Source organism: Corvus brachyrhynchos, unplaced genomic scaffold (assembly GCF_000691975.1).
Source record: "Corvus brachyrhynchos isolate BGI_N302 unplaced genomic scaffold, ASM69197v1 scaffold89, whole genome shotgun sequence".
Lineage (NCBI taxonomy): Eukaryota > Metazoa > Chordata > Aves > Passeriformes > Corvidae > Corvus > Corvus brachyrhynchos.
The window spans coordinates 2,628,372-2,646,451 of record NW_008246063.1 but is presented as its reverse complement, the minus strand read 5'-3'; the positions used below and the strand labels follow the sequence as shown (position 1 = coordinate 2,646,451).

At 51.9% G+C, this 18,080-nt stretch overlaps 1 protein-coding gene across 1 annotated transcript in view; it reads right to left on the bottom strand.

The window, feature by feature from the left end:
- Nucleotides 1-9,941: 9,941 nt before the first annotated feature.
- Nucleotides 9,942-18,080, bottom strand: part of PTP4A3 (protein tyrosine phosphatase type IVA, member 3) — a 12,086-nt gene continuing 3,947 nt past the window's right edge. Inside the window, exons 3-5 of the mRNA XM_008643064.2 lie at nucleotides 15,645-15,775; nucleotides 15,239-15,313; nucleotides 9,942-14,604 (exon numbers count right to left, since the gene is read on the bottom strand). Coding sequence (XP_008641286.1) covers nucleotides 14,487-14,604; nucleotides 15,239-15,313; nucleotides 15,645-15,775 — 324 coding nt within the window. The 3' untranslated portion in view covers nucleotides 9,942-14,486. The remainder of the gene's footprint in view (nucleotides 14,605-15,238; nucleotides 15,314-15,644; nucleotides 15,776-18,080) is intronic.

Sequence of the window (18,080 nt, the reverse complement as noted above, 5' to 3'; positions counted from 1 at the left end):
TTATATAGTATTTCTTTATAAAGACACTAATGAAAGAGAGCTGCCAGCACAGCTGATGCACTTGTCATTCACGTGGCCTGCCTGGGGGATGGCCAGGTTGGCCTTGTTTAAGTGTTTTAGGCTTGGCTCGGGAGCAGTCTACTTCAGCTGGAGCTACAAAGACCTGCTCCCAGGTCCCCTCTTTTGCTCTATTTAGTCTGTTTTATTCTATTTAGCCTTTTATTTTTCCCTGCTGTTTCCTCCAGGGAGCTTAGTGAGGAGGAAAGAAGAAGTGAGTTTGCCTTGTCATGAATTACACCCCTTCTGCCTCCTTCTTTCCTCTCAGACCATGGAGTTTGCCTTAGAATCCTGCCCTGGTTGTCCCATGTGGGGAAGCCCATGGTGTGATGGTGCTGCAGGGCTCCTGAAGAGGTCATTGATCCCCCACATGGGGCTGGGTCAGCGCTGGGCTGGGCTGAGAACAGCTGGGCCTGCAGCTCTCCCATCCCAGCCACATGTGCCACCCAACCCCACTGTGCCACTGCCCACCACAGCCAAGTGAAACTGTGCTCCAAAAAGGAGTCAGGCTGCTCCAAAAGAGGAGAATTGATTTACCAGCAGATCAGTGGCTCTTTGAGGCTGCACTCCAGGCCTCCAGCCTTCACTGTCTCTGCATCCATGGCCTCATCTGCTGCCTCGTCCCCCAACCCACAGTGGTGTTTTCCTCCCCAGTCTGGAGGCAGGATCTGTGATGCCTCCACAAGGAACGAGGTGTTCCCAAATGTAACTGAGCATCACCATGAAGTCACATCCTGCAGCTCCTCCTTCCCAATCCAGCATGTATCCCACCCTGACCTAACCCCAAACCCGAGGCTTCCATCTTCCTACATCTTCTCTCACTTTTTATTATAGACAAGTCTGGTGCAATGGAAAATGCGCCATAAACCAAAGCACAACCGTACAAGGCTGTGCAGAAACCCCACAGTGAGGTGCACCCTTTCTTTTCAGGGGTCAGAGCTGAGAAATGATCATGAGCTTTTTTTTTCCTCAGAAGGGATGAATCCACAGCTTGTCCACCCTGGACAGCAGCAGGGCTGGGCTCAGAGCAGTTTGTGTAGATCTGCAGAGAGGACATTGTTCTCCATCACCCCCGGGGCTGGCATTCCCCAAATACATGACAGTCCAGTGCTGGTTTATGGTCTCCCCAAAGTGCCAGTGACAGAGAAGGGCTGCAAGACCCAGGGAAGGCTTTGCAAACCCAGCAGGGATGCTCTTGGCACAGCAAAGTGCTTTGACACCACAGGCCAGCTTTTTTCCCTTGTTTTCCTAAAGAAGCAAGATTTATGTGAGTAATCCAGGCAGTTTCAACCCAAATTATGCTGAATAGAAGAGCCCTCAAGCAGATTTTGTTCCCTCCGATTTGCAGGGGAAAAGCAGCCCCTGCCCTTGGGACTGTGGCACTGAGGGGGCCCTCCCTGTGCTTGGCAGGATGGAGGATAGAGAATCACTGGTGAAAAAATGGTCTGAGCTGCGCCTCTCCATCCTGGAGGATGTGTCTGAGGGACACGGTGCCATCCAGAGAGACCTGGACAAGCTCAGGAAGTGGGCCCACGGGAATCTCATGAGGTTCAACAAAGCCAACGCACCTGGATCGGGGCAATGCCTGTTATCAACCCAGGTACAAGACAGACGTGGACCTGCTGAAGTGGGTCCAGAGGAGGGCCATGAAAAACATCAGAGGGCTGGAGCACTTCTGCTTTGGAGACAGCCTAGGACAGTTGGGGCTGTTCAGCCTGGAGATGAGAAGGCTCCAGGAAGACCTTTTCAGTGCCTAAAGAAGGCATATAAGAAAGATGAGAACAGACTTTTTAGCAGGGTCTGTAGTGATGGTTCAAGGGGCAATGGCTTTAAACTGAAAGATGGACAATTTAGATTTGATATTAGAAAGAAGTTTTTTACAGTGAGGGTGGTAAAACACCAGCAAAGGTTGCCCAGAGAGTTGGTGGATGCCCCATTCTTGGAAACATTCAAGGCCAGGTTGGATGGGGCTCTGAGCAACCTGGTTTAGTGGGGTCTGGACTAGATGACCTTTTAAGGTCCCTTCCAACCCAAACCATTTTATGATTCAGTGATCCATGGAAGTCCCTCTACCATCTGCCTCTACCCAGCCTCCATGCAGGCATCCTCATCCATGGCACACTGGCTTTTAAAGGCCCTCCCAGTCTCCTGTGCCAGACCGGATCAAGGCTTATGGAGGGGTGGATGCTGAGCACCACCTCTCTTGGTTGTTCACAGCAGAACACTGACTTCCATAAATCCTGTTTACAACAGCAACAGTCTGTTTTTCAGGAGGGGACACTGATGTAAACCACGAGACCAGGTGGTTTTTGCACCCAAGCTGTCTCCCAAATCAAAGTGGTGTCCCAGGCCAGCTGGCACTGCAAGTCCATGCTGGACAATATGGCTAAACCTCTCCATGGTCTAACACGGGAGAGCTCATGGCATCTCCTTCCACCCTCAGCATGGACAACCTCTGCCTCCCAACAGGAGGACACAAATGAAATGCTCCACTAGTTAGGGTTCATTCCCCATCCGGGGGCGATGGCTTACAGCCATCAGTAGATGATGGGACCAGGCAAGCCCGGCCATGTGTGATGGGAAGAGGAGAATTGAAAGGGTAGGACGCTTGGATTCATCCCGCTGGGTTGTCATCTCCCCCCTGGATTTATCACCCAGCGCTAATGAGAGGCAGCCGGCTCTGTGTGATGTGGACAAGCTCTGGCTCCGCGCTCGCAGACGGGGGGGCAGGGTTTGCCACGTCCTGGCGAAGGGTTCTCGGATGCTCCAGCTCAGCTCGTGTCCTCAGGAGTTCTCGGGCTGAGCCTGGGGGTGGTGGGGAAATGTGAAGGGCAGCAAAAGCGAGACAGGCTCTGCTGGGGCAAGCACAGCCCTGAGCCAAGCTTTTCTTCTGGCAGCCGGCACCAGGCATTCACAGAGGGATTATCTTTTCTTTCTTCTTTCTTTTTTTTTCCCTCCTGAAGTGTCTTGTATGGACCCTGGAGGGGAGAAGATTGTTTAAACCTGATGTGTCCCCTGTGGTCCTGCTGATGTTGCCAACCCCGCAAGGCTGCGGATGCTTTTCCACCTTCGCTCACTGTTCCATCTGCCAGGATCTGCGGATCCCACCCTGCGCTGAGCCAACCCCCAGGCCCTCCTTGGATGGAGGAAGAGGATGCCGCCCACACCACCCCGAGAATCCCCCCCATCGTCTTCCTCACTCCTGGGAAGCCCCAATGACAAAGCCAGGGCTGCGACTGAGCCACAGCAGGGAGGGGAGGAATCTCGGACAGGATGCAAGGAGCGGGAAGGACCCACAGCGCGGGTTTGGTTTGGCAGCCCCGTTCAGACAATAAAAGGTCAGGCTGCAGAGAAGCTTATTTTGTTGGTTTTTTTTTAATTTCCCTGGCTTTTGTTCAAGGCTGTGTCCTTAAGGACGGGGATTCTCTACGCCGGTGGCAGGCTGAGAGCACGGGTGGGCGGCTGGGTCTTTGTCTGGTGGGGTTTTTAGTGTGCAGATGATTTCGCTGGAGCACAGGCTGCGACAGGAGGAGGCTGGGCTGGGTATAAACTCAGGGCGAGGAGGTGAAACTGTGCACCAGGATTTGGTTTGGTTCAGTATTTGAAGTATCTTCTTTTTCACAGTGAAGTTTTAGAGGTTTCCAGGGGACCCAGAAGTTCAGGAATTGAAGCACATGCTGTGGAGGAAACTGCACACGTGGAATAAAATGAGGGCAAACAGCCCCAAGCAGAGCCTGGGATGAGGCAACAGGAGGGTCTGTATGGAAATGGTCACACAGGGTTTGACAGTGTGGTTCAGCGGTCTCAGCAGATCAGCTGCTTCACATTTGATTTTGGGTAGGATTTGACATTTTAGAAATGGTGCTGCTGCTTCCTAATCTTCTCAGGGCAGGGACAGTTTCCTAAAGCTGTGCATCCTAAAGCTGTGCACCCTCCACTGAATCATCATCCCTGGAAATGTTCAGAAGACACTTCAATGTGGCCCTTGGGGACATGGTTTAGTGGTGAACATGGTGGTGCTGGGTTAATGGCTGGACTCAGTGATCTTAGAGGTTTTTTCTAACCTTTATGATTCTATAATGACACCCAGCCTTATCCCTGCTGTCCCATAGCCTGAGGGTCAAAGAGCACAGCACTCTGCTGTCACACACAAAGAGGTTTGCAGGGTCACTGTAGCTGTGCTTCTCCTCCAGTTCAGGGAGGTGAGTTCAGGTCTCACCTGGTGTATCCTGCCGGGCTCCCCAGAACTATCTCCTCTCCTTGGCCACTGTGCAAAAGAGACACAATGAACCCTCATGAGTTTAGAGGCTGCTATAACATCTGTCTGCTATCTGAGTTTCATACAAACTTCAGGACAAAGTAAGGAAACTGGTTCTTGGATGTAGAACAGCAGCTTCAGGCTCAACCCAAGCAAGCCTGGATCTCAGATCCTTGGAAGACGCAAAGGCCTTGATGCATGGGCCAACATCTTCTCCTGGTCTCTGGTACCAGTGCTAATGCGGTGCTAAGCCTCAGGAGCCTGCTGAGCAACAAAACTGCCTTCGTGGGCCAGACATGTCTAGGGGTGATGTCAGGCTAGTAATAAAAACAGGCTGATTGTTAATAAAACGTCTGATCTAGAATCTGATTCACAAAAGCATAAAAAACAGAAATATAAAAAATACCAGTCAATGTGGTTTTCTGGAACAGGGGTCTTGTTGTACCAGCTTGATGTCATTCTTTTAGATCATGAGGCTGGCAATAAATATAACTGCCTATGCAACATGCTTGTAAAAGATTCGATTTGTACAGCGTAGTGTTCCAGTGGGGGAAAAAAGCATCACACATCAGTAGAGCACCTGTTAAATGAGCTAAGAGTTGGCTGTCAGACAGATCTCAAAAAGTGGTGATCAATGGCCAATCATCAGGGCCTGGATCTGTTTCTTCAGTGGAAAATCCTTGGCCCAAAGCTGTGCAGCCTTTCCCTCCAGTGAGCTGGAAATAAATGTGAAATTGCTCCTAAAGAAGCTGTGAAGGGAGAAAAATGGGGTGTAAAAGGACAAACACCCACAGGGACTGGTCAGTCCCTCTTAGTATGAAGCCATTTCACAGAACCATAGAATCATTAAGGTTGATTCTCTGCATCAAGTCCAACCATTAACCCAGCACCACCATGTTCATCACTAAACTGTGTCCCCAAGCGCCACATCTACATGCCTTTTAAATACCTCCGGGGATGGTGACTCCTCAGCTTCCCTGGGTGGCCTGTTCCAGTGCCTGATCATCTTTTCTGAAAAGAAATTTTCCCTGATATCCAATCAAAACCTCCCCAGGTGCAACTTGAGGCCATTTCCTCTTGTACTGTCATTTGTAACTTGGGTGAAGAGACCGACCCCCACCTGGCTCCAACCTCCTCCTTTCCTCCAGCTCCCTCAGCCACTCCTCATCAGAGTTGTTCTCCAGACCCTCCCTCAGCTCTGCTGCCCTTCTCTGGACATGCTCCAGTGCCTGCATTTCCATGCAGACCTCAGTCCATCCAGCTGGAAAGCACCCCAGTGGTGGACTGAGGATCAAAATGTGAGGGGCCACAGCTCAGCCTCTTCAGGACATGATGGATCACATGGCAAAAGCTGATGGAGCCAGAGACAGGGCTTTGAGTGTGGTAAATCTGCATCTCATGGTAGAAACACTCTCAAGAGAAAACAGAAGACAGGTTGAATTATAGGTGCATGTAGGGAAGTGATTTAACGGCTTTAGATGAGTCTGAAATCCTCATCTGATGAGTTGTGGATGTTGAAATCTTCTGACAAGCTGTGGCTGCCCCATCCCTGGAAGTGTTCAAGGCCAGGCTGGATGGGGCTTGGAGCAACCTGGGATAGTGGGAGGTGTCCCTGCCCATGGCTGGGGGTTGGAACTGGATGATCTTTGAGACCCCTTCTGACTCAAATTGTTCTGTGATCCCAGGATTCTGTGAAACTGAGTACAATCACACTTTAGAGAGCATACTGAACTGTCTGTGGGGGGAGCAGGCAGTCTGGACATAATTCCCTCTGCAGCCATGGACATTTTAACCATAGCAGACGGAGCTGGAGGAGACAGGTGCAGTGTCTGGAGAAGGTACATGCCCCAAGGGGAGTATCTCTCTCTGGAATCTTCTTCAGTGACCCAGTTCTGCACCCTATGAGCTATAAGATATCCTTTTCTTCTCTAGGATCTTCATAGGACTACAGGATGATTCAGGCTGGAAGGAGGTCTCCTGCTCAAAGCAGGGCAGTTATGGGGGTCAGCCCACCCTGAAATAGTCCCAGAATGGAGACTGGATAGAACGAATTGAGAAACTGCAAACAGAAAGACTAGACTTCTGTTCCCAGATGTGTCATTTGGCTGCAGCTGGGGTGGTTACAGTTGTGTCTCTGCCTTACCCAGCTGTGTTGTCTCACTCAACCTGGCAGATTTGTAGCGCAGACAGAGCCCCGAGAAGGTATTTGGCAGCTCCAGGTGAGTTTTCATGATAAGCCCTTTATCACAGCCCTTGTTTTGAGTGCTGAACACCCATCCATGAAAACAGAGTGCCTTGAACTGGGCCCCCCAAAACCAGCCTGGCCGTCCTTGCCCGTCACCCACGGCTGCCTGAGCGCTGCAAAACAAGGCGGTGTTGTTTGCTTTAAAGATCAAAGCTCATTTAAATGCATTGCTTCTCCCTGTCTCCACCTGATATCCAGACAAGATGCCCTGGCTTAGGTGAGTCAGTCCCTGGCTGAAGTCAGCCGCAGTTATCTCTGCGAGGCGGAGGCAGCTCTTGCGTCGTCCTTCTGCCAGCGCCGACCCGCCAGGTCTCTCTAATCACCTCCGCCCCCGGTCCTTGGACCGAGCCCCGACTTGGCCGTGACGCGTCCCTGGAGGCTGCCCGGGTGCTGTGGGAGAGCAGCGCTGCCTCCTCTGCTCTGCGAGCCCCAAGGGAGATGTTGCAACAGAAACCAGCACCTGCAGCCGGGGAAGGGCATTTTCACAGCCCCTGGTCTGCACGGAACTCTCCGGCTGCGTGCGGCACATTCAGCTCTCCAGTGGGATGCGGGAGAGGCTGTCAGTTGACTTTTTTTCTTTTTTTTTTTTTTTTTTTAAGGATGCGCTGACAAAGCTCCAGGTGGCTGTTTGGCAGTCACGCTTTTCTCCTCGGTTGCTGACGCCGACAGCGAGTGACTCAGCCCTTTCCAGGCTCCCCGCAAGCCTCTTCTCTTCTCTTCCTGCCACTCAAATGTTCTTTCTCTCCGATGGTTAAAACAAATTCTGCCCCGAGGTCCTGCCCGGCGAGCGGCTCAGGCAGGGCAGCACGGCTCCTCGGTGTGGTCACGGCACAGAGCGGGGATTTGCAGGATCCCCTTTCTGAACCGTGCGGGCTGTCGTGTGAGCCTGGGCAAAGAGTTTTTCCTACCCCTCCTTGTTCTGTTCCCAGGAAAAGCTCCCCGGGCAAAACCCACCCCTGGTGATCCGCGTTCCTGTACCTTTGCCAAGCAGTGCCTAATTCTCCACTTGACTTTTCAGCTATGTTTGTTGCAAACATTAATTTTCTTCCCAACCCAAGAGCTGCCCTACATTTTCATCCCTACGAGCATAGGAGTTTCCAGATACTGCAGCACAAGCAGGGCAGCGCCTCCCACCCTCCAGGACCATGTGCCCAGACCCACGGGGTCTGCCAGGTCCTGGGGGGAGGTGAGACCTTTGCCCTGCACAGCTGATGGTTCAAGACTCCCTGGGCACAGAGGGAAGCTGGGAGACCCTTTCAGGCATCAGGATGAATGTGATCCTCATGTGGAGGTGTTGCAAATGGGCTGATTGCAAGCAGGTAGATGGGATCAATGATCAGAGCTGTGCTGTGCCTGGGAAGAGCCAGTGTTGGCCATGGCAGCCAGCAGCAGTCCAAAGTAATCAAAGGAAGGTTTCATCATGGTTCAGAATGTACCGAGGCAGCCCTCAGAAAACATTTTTTAATCTAGTCTTATGAGGCTGGACTGTGGCTGGTCTAGACTTTACTGAAGACCCTGCAACCTTTGCCTCCTTGCTCTGCAGAGATCTGTCTTGCTAAGGTGGGTTAGGAACATGGAGAGCTGTGAGCCATGGGTCATTTCCCAAGGCTTTGGGTGTCTCCAGCATGGATGTGTCTGTGTGAGCTGAGAGTTCTGGGGGGTTCGTCTGTGGTGGTGGAGCTCTGAAAGGAGTGTCCATGACAATCTGAGGTCAGTCCCTCCTGAATCTGTGGTGTTGTCCCTTGATCTCTGATGACTGGAAAGGGAGTCAGGGATGAGACCAAGCTGTGGATCTTCACCTTGAGCTGGGGAGGATCTCACTGATTTTGTTGTTGGCAGGACTGAATGCACTGCAATGTGGGGCTGTGATGGGGCTTGCAGGTACCAACATCCTCTGCTGAGAACGGTTTAAGGCACTGTGGACCGTGGCACCAGTTGGGAAGAGATCAGAGAATCATAGAATAGAATCATAATAGAATGGCTTGAGTCGGAAGGGACCTTAAAGATCATCCAGTTCTACCCCTGCCCCCCACCATGGGCAGGGACACCTTCCACCTGATCAGGCTGCTCCAAGCCCCGTCCAAGCTGGCCTTGAACACTTCCAGGGATGGGGCAGCCACAGCTTCTCTGGGCAGATCCCTGTGAGTGGCCACCTTAGACTTTTCCAGAACCCCTCAATTTAATGAACTTTCATAGTAGTCCTCTTAGGGAGGGCAGGAACTCGTGCACGGAGTGGCAGCAGCCTAGCACAGAGAGATGGGATCTGGCCTGCAGAGAGGTGCATGTTTTTGGGTGACGGAGAGCAAGGAGGAATGCAGCAGGTAGGAGACAGCATGTACAGGCAGGAGCACGGGTGGGTGTTTCTCCAGCACACATGCCGTGTTCAGCAGTCCCCCTGGCCCTCCTGCTTGAGAGGAGAGGCAGCAATTAGGCTGATTGAAGGCCCAGTTGCTTCTTGCACAAGGAGGAGGCAGTGCCCCTTGCAGCTGTGGTTCAAAGCCTGCAGGAGATAAAGATCTGCTGTGCCAAGTGCTTGGGAAGTGCTGGGGGAATCCAAGGACAGCTCTGGCCACGCCACCCTGCTTCACCTCTACCTTCTTCCAAGCTGGCATCTGGCTTAAAAGCTTTCCTCAGCCTAGAGCAGCATAAAGGGAGTTTCCTCCCCTCTTCCACACAACCCCATGTAACTACTTGGGAGTTCACACAATTTTGTGTCAGCTTTCCTTTCTTACCAGCCTGTTTATGCAAGCTCCAACTCCTCAGCCTCCACGGAGACTCTCATCTTTGCCTTCCTTGGTCATGGGGAACAGAGTTAAAAACCCAGCTGATTTCATGAGCAGGTCAGGTGGGGTGTGTGTAGTGTCTCCTCTGGGTGTATTCCAGGGTGTCCAACCAAGTTTAGGCTATGCTCTACTGGATATAAAATCACAGAATGGTTTGGGTTGGAAGGGACCTTCAAGATCATTCAGTTCCAACTGCCCCACCATGGCCAGGGACACCTTCCCCTAGATCAGGCTGTTCCAAGCCCCGTACAAGCTGGTCTTGAACACTTCCAGGGATGGGGCAGCCACAGCTTCTCTGGGCAACCTGTGCCAGGGCCTCCCCACCCTCACAGGGAAGAATTTCTTCCTAATACCTAATCTAAAACCACCCTCTGTCAGTTTGAAGCCATTCCCTCTTGTCCTGTCACTCCAGGCCCTTGCAAAAGTCTCTCTCCAGTTCTCTTGTAGCACTGGGAGGTGCTCTGAGGTCTTCCTGAAGCCCTCTCTTTTCCAGTCGGAACAAACTCCCCCAGACACTTCCACCCTTGGCCAGAGTTCAGCTCTGCCTTTTCCTCCCACATCCTGATAACTCCCATTAGCAGCACCAGGCACACAGGGATGTACAAAACAGTGAACGCTTTTTATTTCGCTGCTGGAGTGTAACCACCGTAATTTCATAAAACTCAAAAAACCAAAAAAAGATTACCGAAGGTGTACATTTTTTTTTTCCTTTTTACACAAGATGTTAAGTAAACAGACAAGTTTCTTTTTAAAAAGGTTATAAAGTGTCAAGATCCTATACCTCATCTGCATATTCAAAGTGATGCTGTCTGATACAAAAAGCATTGGGTACAATAATTTAGCTATGGCTCAGACCAAAAAAAAAAACCAACCAAAAAAAACCCAACAAAAAAAAGTCATCTGGGCTTAATCTACACACTACTATGGCTGCCCAGGGGGTTAAAAAGGAAAATATGCAGTTCTTTGTTGCACAGAAAGGAACAGCAGGGAAGTGGAGAGTTCATTGGGAGATCATCGTCTGAAGGGAAGCGGCAGAACGCCCCCTCCCCGGGAATGTCTGCAAGAGCCCAGCCCAGGACCCCCCTCTGCACCAAGAAACCAGCCACATTTGTCTCCCACCAGACAGAATCCCATCCAAACCCACCCGCCAAGCTGCACCTACCCAGCGTGCTGGCAGCAAATAAGATACAAGACCTTGGAAACTGCATGGAAGTCACGAATCTCCCTGTGTGCTTTCCCACTGGGACTAATAAAAACCAAACAAACCCAATGAAAAAAATAAAAAAGGAAACTACTTGTTCTATTGTGGATAGAGCCAGACTCTGCTTTCTCGGGAAAGCTGTTCCTCATAAACCTCTGAAGCTCCCAGCCCAAGCACCACAGTGTCAGCCTTACTGCAAGACTCATAGTATGAATTTAAAAATGCAAAGTCTTTAAATGTGTGTCACTAGAACCTTCTTAAATGAAGAGCTGGACATTTGTGATGGCCACATTTCTGCCTTCCCACCATCCCGCCCCCTCCACGTGTTTCCATCTGACTAGAAAACAAACAACAGAAGGGATATTTGAGGGCATATGTGTGCTGTGTGCCACTGGTGAGAGGACACAGCTACAAATTCCTGGTCAGATTTATTCCCTCATATGAGGCTCAACCGTGACTGACGCCTGGGTAAAGGCTACAGGCTCTTGGTTTGATGGTTGGGGCATCTCTGCTTTGCCATCCCTTGGGTCTCCACAGTTCTTGCACCAGTTTGGAACCTTGTCCCTGCAAATTATGGGAGGATGCTAGCTTTCCATGGAGGGTGAGGGGGTGGATAGGGGTGAGAAATTATAAAACCCAGTTTGAGCCTTTGCTTCTGGAGAAAAGGGCAGGATGAGGTGGCTGGTTTGTAGCCAAAGCCCTGGGGGTGTCTGCTCCCTGTGACATCTGCCAGGACTCAATGGAAACAACCGGAGTAGGAACAGCACTGGCAAATACATCAGATTTTTAAGGCTCTCTTTTCAGCATCTTGGCATTTGAGGTGAAATGAGGATTAGTGTACAAGGAGAGACCCCAAGACCAGCCCAAAACATGAGCCCTTGGCTGCTTAGGCCTTCCTCTGGTGCTGTCTACTGAGCTTCAACTTTCCCTCTTCCCAACTGTCTCAAGACTTCTGAGCTGTTCTTTCAGATTTCCAACCCAAATCCCCCTTGGAAGACCCCTCAATTTCCCCAGCCTGTTGCTTCTGTAACCCTCTCTAGAGGCTGAAACATTGAGAAGCTGGTACCTCACAGGAAGGAGCCCAAGTCCATATTAAAAAAATCCCAAGTATTTGGCAGTCCAACCCAGAGAAACTTTTGAATTCAGCCCTCCATGCAAGACAGCAGCTCCTGGGCTGCTAAGGTGTCCTTTCTATGGCAGCAGCACATTTTATGGTTAAGGGGGAGATCTCCATGGAAAAAAAAAAAAAGGAAGAAGATCTAGGACAATTAAAGCAGCATGATTTAGTTTGGTGTTTTTTTTTTTTTTTTCAGTGATTCGTAAACTGAAGAGGATCAAGATGCCACTCTGCCAGTCAGAGGCCCTCAGGATTTGGCCACATGGCCAGGTCAAGGACTGCTTTTATACCAGAAGCTCCCTGATTTTAAGGTGATTGGGTTGATGCTACATAAAGTGAAGCCTGCCCCATGGTCTTCCCTCTAAACCAGCCCCCCAAGCTGAGGCCTGACTGAACTGGCTCAGGAGTGGCCAAAGGAGGCTGAATTCAACCCCCTCTGTCCCCAGCCTGACTCCAACTCAAAGGCATTGTGGCTGAATCCCAGGACCTCTGGCCCTGGGCCATGTTCCAGGTGATGCTGCCATGAGCATGGGTGAGGAAAACTCATCTTGCCAGGTCAGAAACATCTCCAAGCCTATAAAGCAACAGTTCCCACAAGGAAGGGTATGGGATCGGGAGGTTTCCTGGCTAGCAGGGATTGAGGCTGTCACCACCACAATGCTGAGCCACCTCCTACGTCCCTGGGGATGAAGCAGCACCTATTTTAGCAGCAGGAGGACAGACCCAAGCAGGAAGGGGATGGTGACCCACCCATCAGGGTGCTCTAATACAGGGTCAGGCCTTTTTATCAGCTCAATTCTACACCATTCCCAACCAACACAGACCCTTTGACCATTGCTGCCTTCTCCACGAGTCATAGGAACCAACAGCCTGGGATAGGGCAAGAGAAACTCAAGGGAGTGAGGGCTGCCTCACAATGTGGACGCTTGGAGAAGCCCGGGGTGTGTGGTGTGACAACTCCAGGGCCACGTGTGGAGGGTCCCCACCTCACTCAGCACCACAGCTTATCCCAAAGGATGGCTTTCCCTGCCCTGCAGTGGGGTTGGCCCCCATCGGGACAGGAGAAGTGGTGCTGGGAACAGCTCCAAACATCTCCTCTGCCCACCCATGTGGCGGTACAAAGCAGTCCCCGACCTTCTGCAGGTACTGAAGGTGTCTAACCAGCCTTCCTCCCCACCTGTCCCAAGGGAGGAACCCCCTGAACCGAATTTCTCTGGGTATCTACTTTTGGAAGGCACAGAAACCTTTGGAAACACCCAACACATGGCACTGAAGACATCTCAAGCTGGGCAGCCTAAAACCCCAGGAGGTGGATGACCAGCCCTCCTTGTCCCAGCAGCTGTGATCCTCTGCAGCTGAGGGGTGAGCAGCAGTCAGCTCAAAGGACACCTGGAGCATCCCCTGGGCCACACGTATGTCCTGGTGACAGTGGATGGCAGCCAGCTGTGACACAGTGGTAGGGATCAGTCTGGGGGACCATGGGTCACCTCCCAGGCTCTGCTGGGCAGTGATGGGAGAAAGAAAGGCCAGAGGATGTGCGGAAGACAAACAGGTTGGTTTGTTTAAGTTCTTTTTTTCCTTTAATTAGCAAATTTCTTTTTATCCTCGTTAAAAGAAAAAAAAACATTCCCACACCCCCTACGTGCCCACTGCTCCAGCTGCTGCAAGCGTTCAAAGGCAGAAAGTTGAGAGATGTTTAATGTCCCAGCTCAGTGGCAGCTCTGAGCCCACCCCATCAGGGCATGTGCCAAGGGGTGCCAGGCGCCTCGGTACAGATATGGAAAAGGCAGGTGCAAAATTAGGTGATGTGCTCTTGCCAGAACACCCAAAATCCCCTAGGAAAGCTGCAGCCCAGCCCCTTGGCCAGCAAACACAATGGTGGAGGACATGATTGTGCCTTGAGAGGCATGTTGTGTCCCCAGGCCACTGCAGCCAGAACTGGGGTTTGTGCCACAGCTCAGGGATGGGGACTTGACAGAAGAGAACCCACCACCCTGGGCACTGAATCTGGAAACTGTAAGAGCACCCCACACTTTGGGGGACCCAGTGCTGATCCAGCATCCCAGCAAAGCTGAGTGCCTCAAAAGCCCTGCCGAGGTCCCCAAGGTTCCCAGGGGCTCTGCCTTCACTGCAGCAAGCCCCCAACGAGCCCCATCTGCAGCGTCCCAGCTGGCATCGAGGCAACAGGGAGGTGGTGAGGTGACAGAGGGGCCAGGAGAAAGGGAGTGATGCTGGGGGTCTTAGCTCAGCCCTTCCCCTGGTCACAAGGCCAGCACTGAGCTAAGAGCCCCTGTCACCTCTCCCTGCTATCACCACCTTCCCCCCTGAGGCCACTGTGCCATCCCCACCTCCATCCCCGCTGCTTCAGCCCTTATTTATGGGGAAGAGGTGGGGAAAGGTTTTTCTGGGGGTGCTCTGGCCCTCCTGCACCCCCATCCCTTCTCAGCTGGCACAGCCCTGTCTGCATCACCCCAAACCAAGCACCCTTTGCCCACCCCTCTCAGTGCAACAGGAGGGGAAGGGGGGAGGAGGTGGTGATGAAGAATGGTCACATGAGCTCATTGCCTGCTAACATCAAGAGTCAGAGGGCAGTGCTGCCTTCCCTCCTCGGTGCTGCAGCTGGAGACAGCAGCCTTTTTTGGGGATCCAGCAAGATGAGTGTGCTGTGAGTGCTGGAACACACTGGAGATGCTCCATGTCCTCAGCCCAGCCCTGGCAGAGGGGCAGCGCGTGGGGAGCGCAGGGCTGGGCGAGGAGGTGAGAGGGTGGGATGTGTGCGAGTGCCCGGGGGTCTGTGCACGGATTTTGGCAAGAGGTCATTGAGGTTACATGATGCAGCATTTGTTCTTGTGGTTATGAGGGTCCTTAAATCGGAGTCTCTGCTTTGGTCGGTATTTTTCCAAGTACGTCAGCTGCTTGCTGTTGATGGCTCCTCTGCGCTTCCTGTGGGGACAGAGAAAGGCCAGAACAGTCAGAGGTGTGATATGAGATCCCCCCCAACCCAAACCACCCCTGTCGGGGTGCTGAGCCCCCCTGTCTGGAGCACGAAAGGATTTTGGAGGCTGAAGCCAGGTGCACCCTCCAGGGATGGAGACAGGCACTGACCCCAGCAGCTTTCCTCACTCATCCACCCTGGGAGTCCCAGGACATGGAGAGTGGGGAGGGAAGGGGGGAGGGAGGTGGGGTGACTGCCAAAAACTCAGGGATGCTGCCCCAGCCTCCTGCAGCCCTGCTGCAAAGGCACAGGGTGCTCCATACCAATGCCTCATTTTCCCACTCCCAAAGGAGAGAACCCAAAGGAAAACCCGGTGTCACAAAAAAAAAAAAACCCTGGGACATGCCAGGTCTCTCCATTCCCTCAGAGAGGGAATGCAGGTCCCATCCTCCCCACTGCCAGCTCCTGTCTAATTCCAGCACTTGGGAGCACACTGTAGGGGGGATTTGAGCAAAGGTGGCCTGAAGATGGTTGAAATCTCAGGGCTTGATGTGGTGCTGAAATTCAGCTTCCTGCAACACATGGAGGGGAAAACTCAGAGAGGGACTTTCTGCTCTGACACCACAACACTGCTGCACTTACTGTCGGATGAACTGGATGGCGTCTTCATACTTCATCCCACTCTCGATCAAGGCCAGCGCGACGAGGACGGGAGCGCTGAAAGGCAAAAGCAGTGGCTGTCACTCCCCAGTCACATAGCCCAGAGGCTGATATCCATCATTTAAAGTTCAAGGAGAAGCTCAAGGTAGCAGATCCCCCCCATCAACACCTACTCCCACTAAGGTTTCACAAAACCCTCTTCAAAGAGGGACTGGGGAAAGGAAGGAGGAGCGTAGGCATGGTCCTCCCTCTTCTGCCTTCACAGAGGGCATCTGGGATAAAACCCTGTTCAAAGTAGGGCTGGGGAAGGGAAGGAGGAGAGCTGGCATGGTTTTCCCTCTCCTGTATTCATGGAGGGTGGCAGCTGGGGTGCTGGGCTCGGACTCACCGCCCCAGGCCGGCCACACAGTGCACGGCCACGCAGCAGCCGGGGTCCTCGCAGAACTTGGTCTTCAGCAAGTTGAGCCAGTCTTCCACAATCTTGCTGGGAGGAGGCGCTCCATCATCAAATGGCCAATCCTGCAAGGTTGGGAAGAGAGAAATGCTGTCAAGACTCTGGGGAAAAACTCACAGGGGTTGTTTTTTACTCAGGGTGTTGGTGTTTGGGGCCTCAGCAGTGGGGAGGTAGAAGAGTGCCAGGAACTGGGCATGTAGGAGGGCTTTGCAGCATCATCCAGAATACAGGAATTCCCTGGCTGCTTTGGCTCAGGGTTTTAAGCCATACAAGTCTAGGTGTGGGGTCTTTCCACCTCCTCTGGACAGGTTCAGCCTTCAGGAGCACCTGCAGGATCTGCAACATGGTCCCCATGACCTCCTGCTTCTGCAGACCAGGATGGCCACCCCCTGCCCCATCCCCATCCAGATGCCCTCACTGAGCTTTGGGGTGATGCAGGTCCCATCCTCCCCCCTGCCAGCTCCTGTCTAATTCCAGCACTTGGGAGCACATTGTAGGGGATTTGAGCAAAGGTGGCCTGAAGATGGTTGAAATCTCAGGGCTTGATGTGGTGCTGAAATTCAGCTTCCTGCAACACCTGAAGGGGAAGGGGAAAACACAAATCCCAATAGAATGGTCTGGGGACCCACTAACACAGCCCTAGAGAGAGTCAAAGAGGGGAGATCACTCCAAATGGGGCCATTTAAATACCATCCTTCAGGAAAGGCTATTAAGGGAACAAAGAAAAAAAATCCCATCTTCTTCTGAGCTTCATCCTCAAGTTGCAGAAGTTCAAAAATGGAACATAGCGAGGAAGTTGGTCAAATGGGTTCTGCATTTGATACCCCTCAGCCCTGGGCTCAGTTATGAGGATAAGTGTCCTAAAGAGGGTATTTCTCTCCCAAAACAGATTTGTCAGGAGGAGCATGGGCACTGGCTATGCAGCAGTGGAAGAGAGGGGCAGGCAGGGCAGCACCACTTGGGAGAGGATGTAGCTTGGTGAGCCCTGAAGGGTGGGAGGCATTGGGCCCTAATCTTAGATTTTGAGGAGTGAGTCACTAAGCTGCTGTGCTGGAGTCATCCTTGGTGTGAGATGGCAAAATAAGCTGCTTCACTTCAGTGCTTGAACAGGTGGTGTGATTTCTGTCGGAATTTGATAGGAAAGGAGCACACTGGGCTTCAGGGTATTTGCAGTGCTTGAGCCAGCCCCACCCCACCCCACCCAGCCTGTGCCTGTGCCTGTGCCTGTCCTACAAGGCCATCTCCTCCTGCAAGGCCATCTCCTCCTGGCAGCCAAGAGTGCAGGTCAGGGGCTCACACCAGGTATCACACAGCACACCACAGAATCATCCTATGATGGAATGGCTTGGGATGGAAGGGACCTTCAAATATTACCTAGTCCAAACCCCTATCATGGCAGGGACACCTTCCACAAGACCAGGCTGCTCCAAGCCCCATCCAAGCTGGCCGTGAACACTTCCAGGGATGGGGCATCCACAGCTTCTCTGGGCAACCTGTGCCAGTGTCTTACCACTCCCACGATAAAAACTTTCTTCCTTATATCTCATTAAACCTGCCCTCTGTCAGTTTAAAGACACTCCCCCTTGTTCTGCCACTACATGCCTCTGTAATAGTCCAGCTCTCCTGCAGTCCTTTAGGGATTGGAAGGGGCTCTAAGGTCCCCACAGACCTCCTCTAATAGACCCCACAGGTCTATCTTTAGAAGCATAGAATTTTTTAGGTTAGAAAAGCCCTCTAAGATTAATATGTCCAACCGTTAACCCAGCACTGCCAAGGCCACCACTAAACCATGTCCCCAAGTGCCACATCTATACCTCTTTTAAATACCTCCTGCTTCCCTGAGCAGCCCTTGTAAATGCTTGACAACCCTTTCAGGGAAGAAATTTTTTCCTAATATCCAAACTAAACCTCCCCTGGAGCAACTGGAGGCTGTTCCCTCCTGTCCTTTTGCTTGTTACCTGTGAGAAGAGACCAACCCCCACCTGGCTACAACCTCCTTTCAGGGAGTTGTAGAGAGGATAAGATCTTCCCCAAGCCTCATTTTCTCCAGGCTAAACACCCTCAGCTGCTCCTCAACAGACTTGTGCACCAAGATATATTTATATATGAAATATATATACCAAGATACATATAAAAAAATATACCAAAAATGTACATATCAAATTGTCATAGGTTAGCAAGCATAGTTCCGGAAAGGATGTCCTTGCTAAGGGGTGCTTACCGTTTCCTCTGGGAACTGATAGAACCTATCAGTTGGCCAGTTTGAATATGGACAATTCTCTAAGCTACTTAAAGTTGTGACCACCTCTGTGATCCACATTTAAGAATAGGCAAACTCCCCCTCCAAGCTCTCTCTCGTTTCCGGTGCTG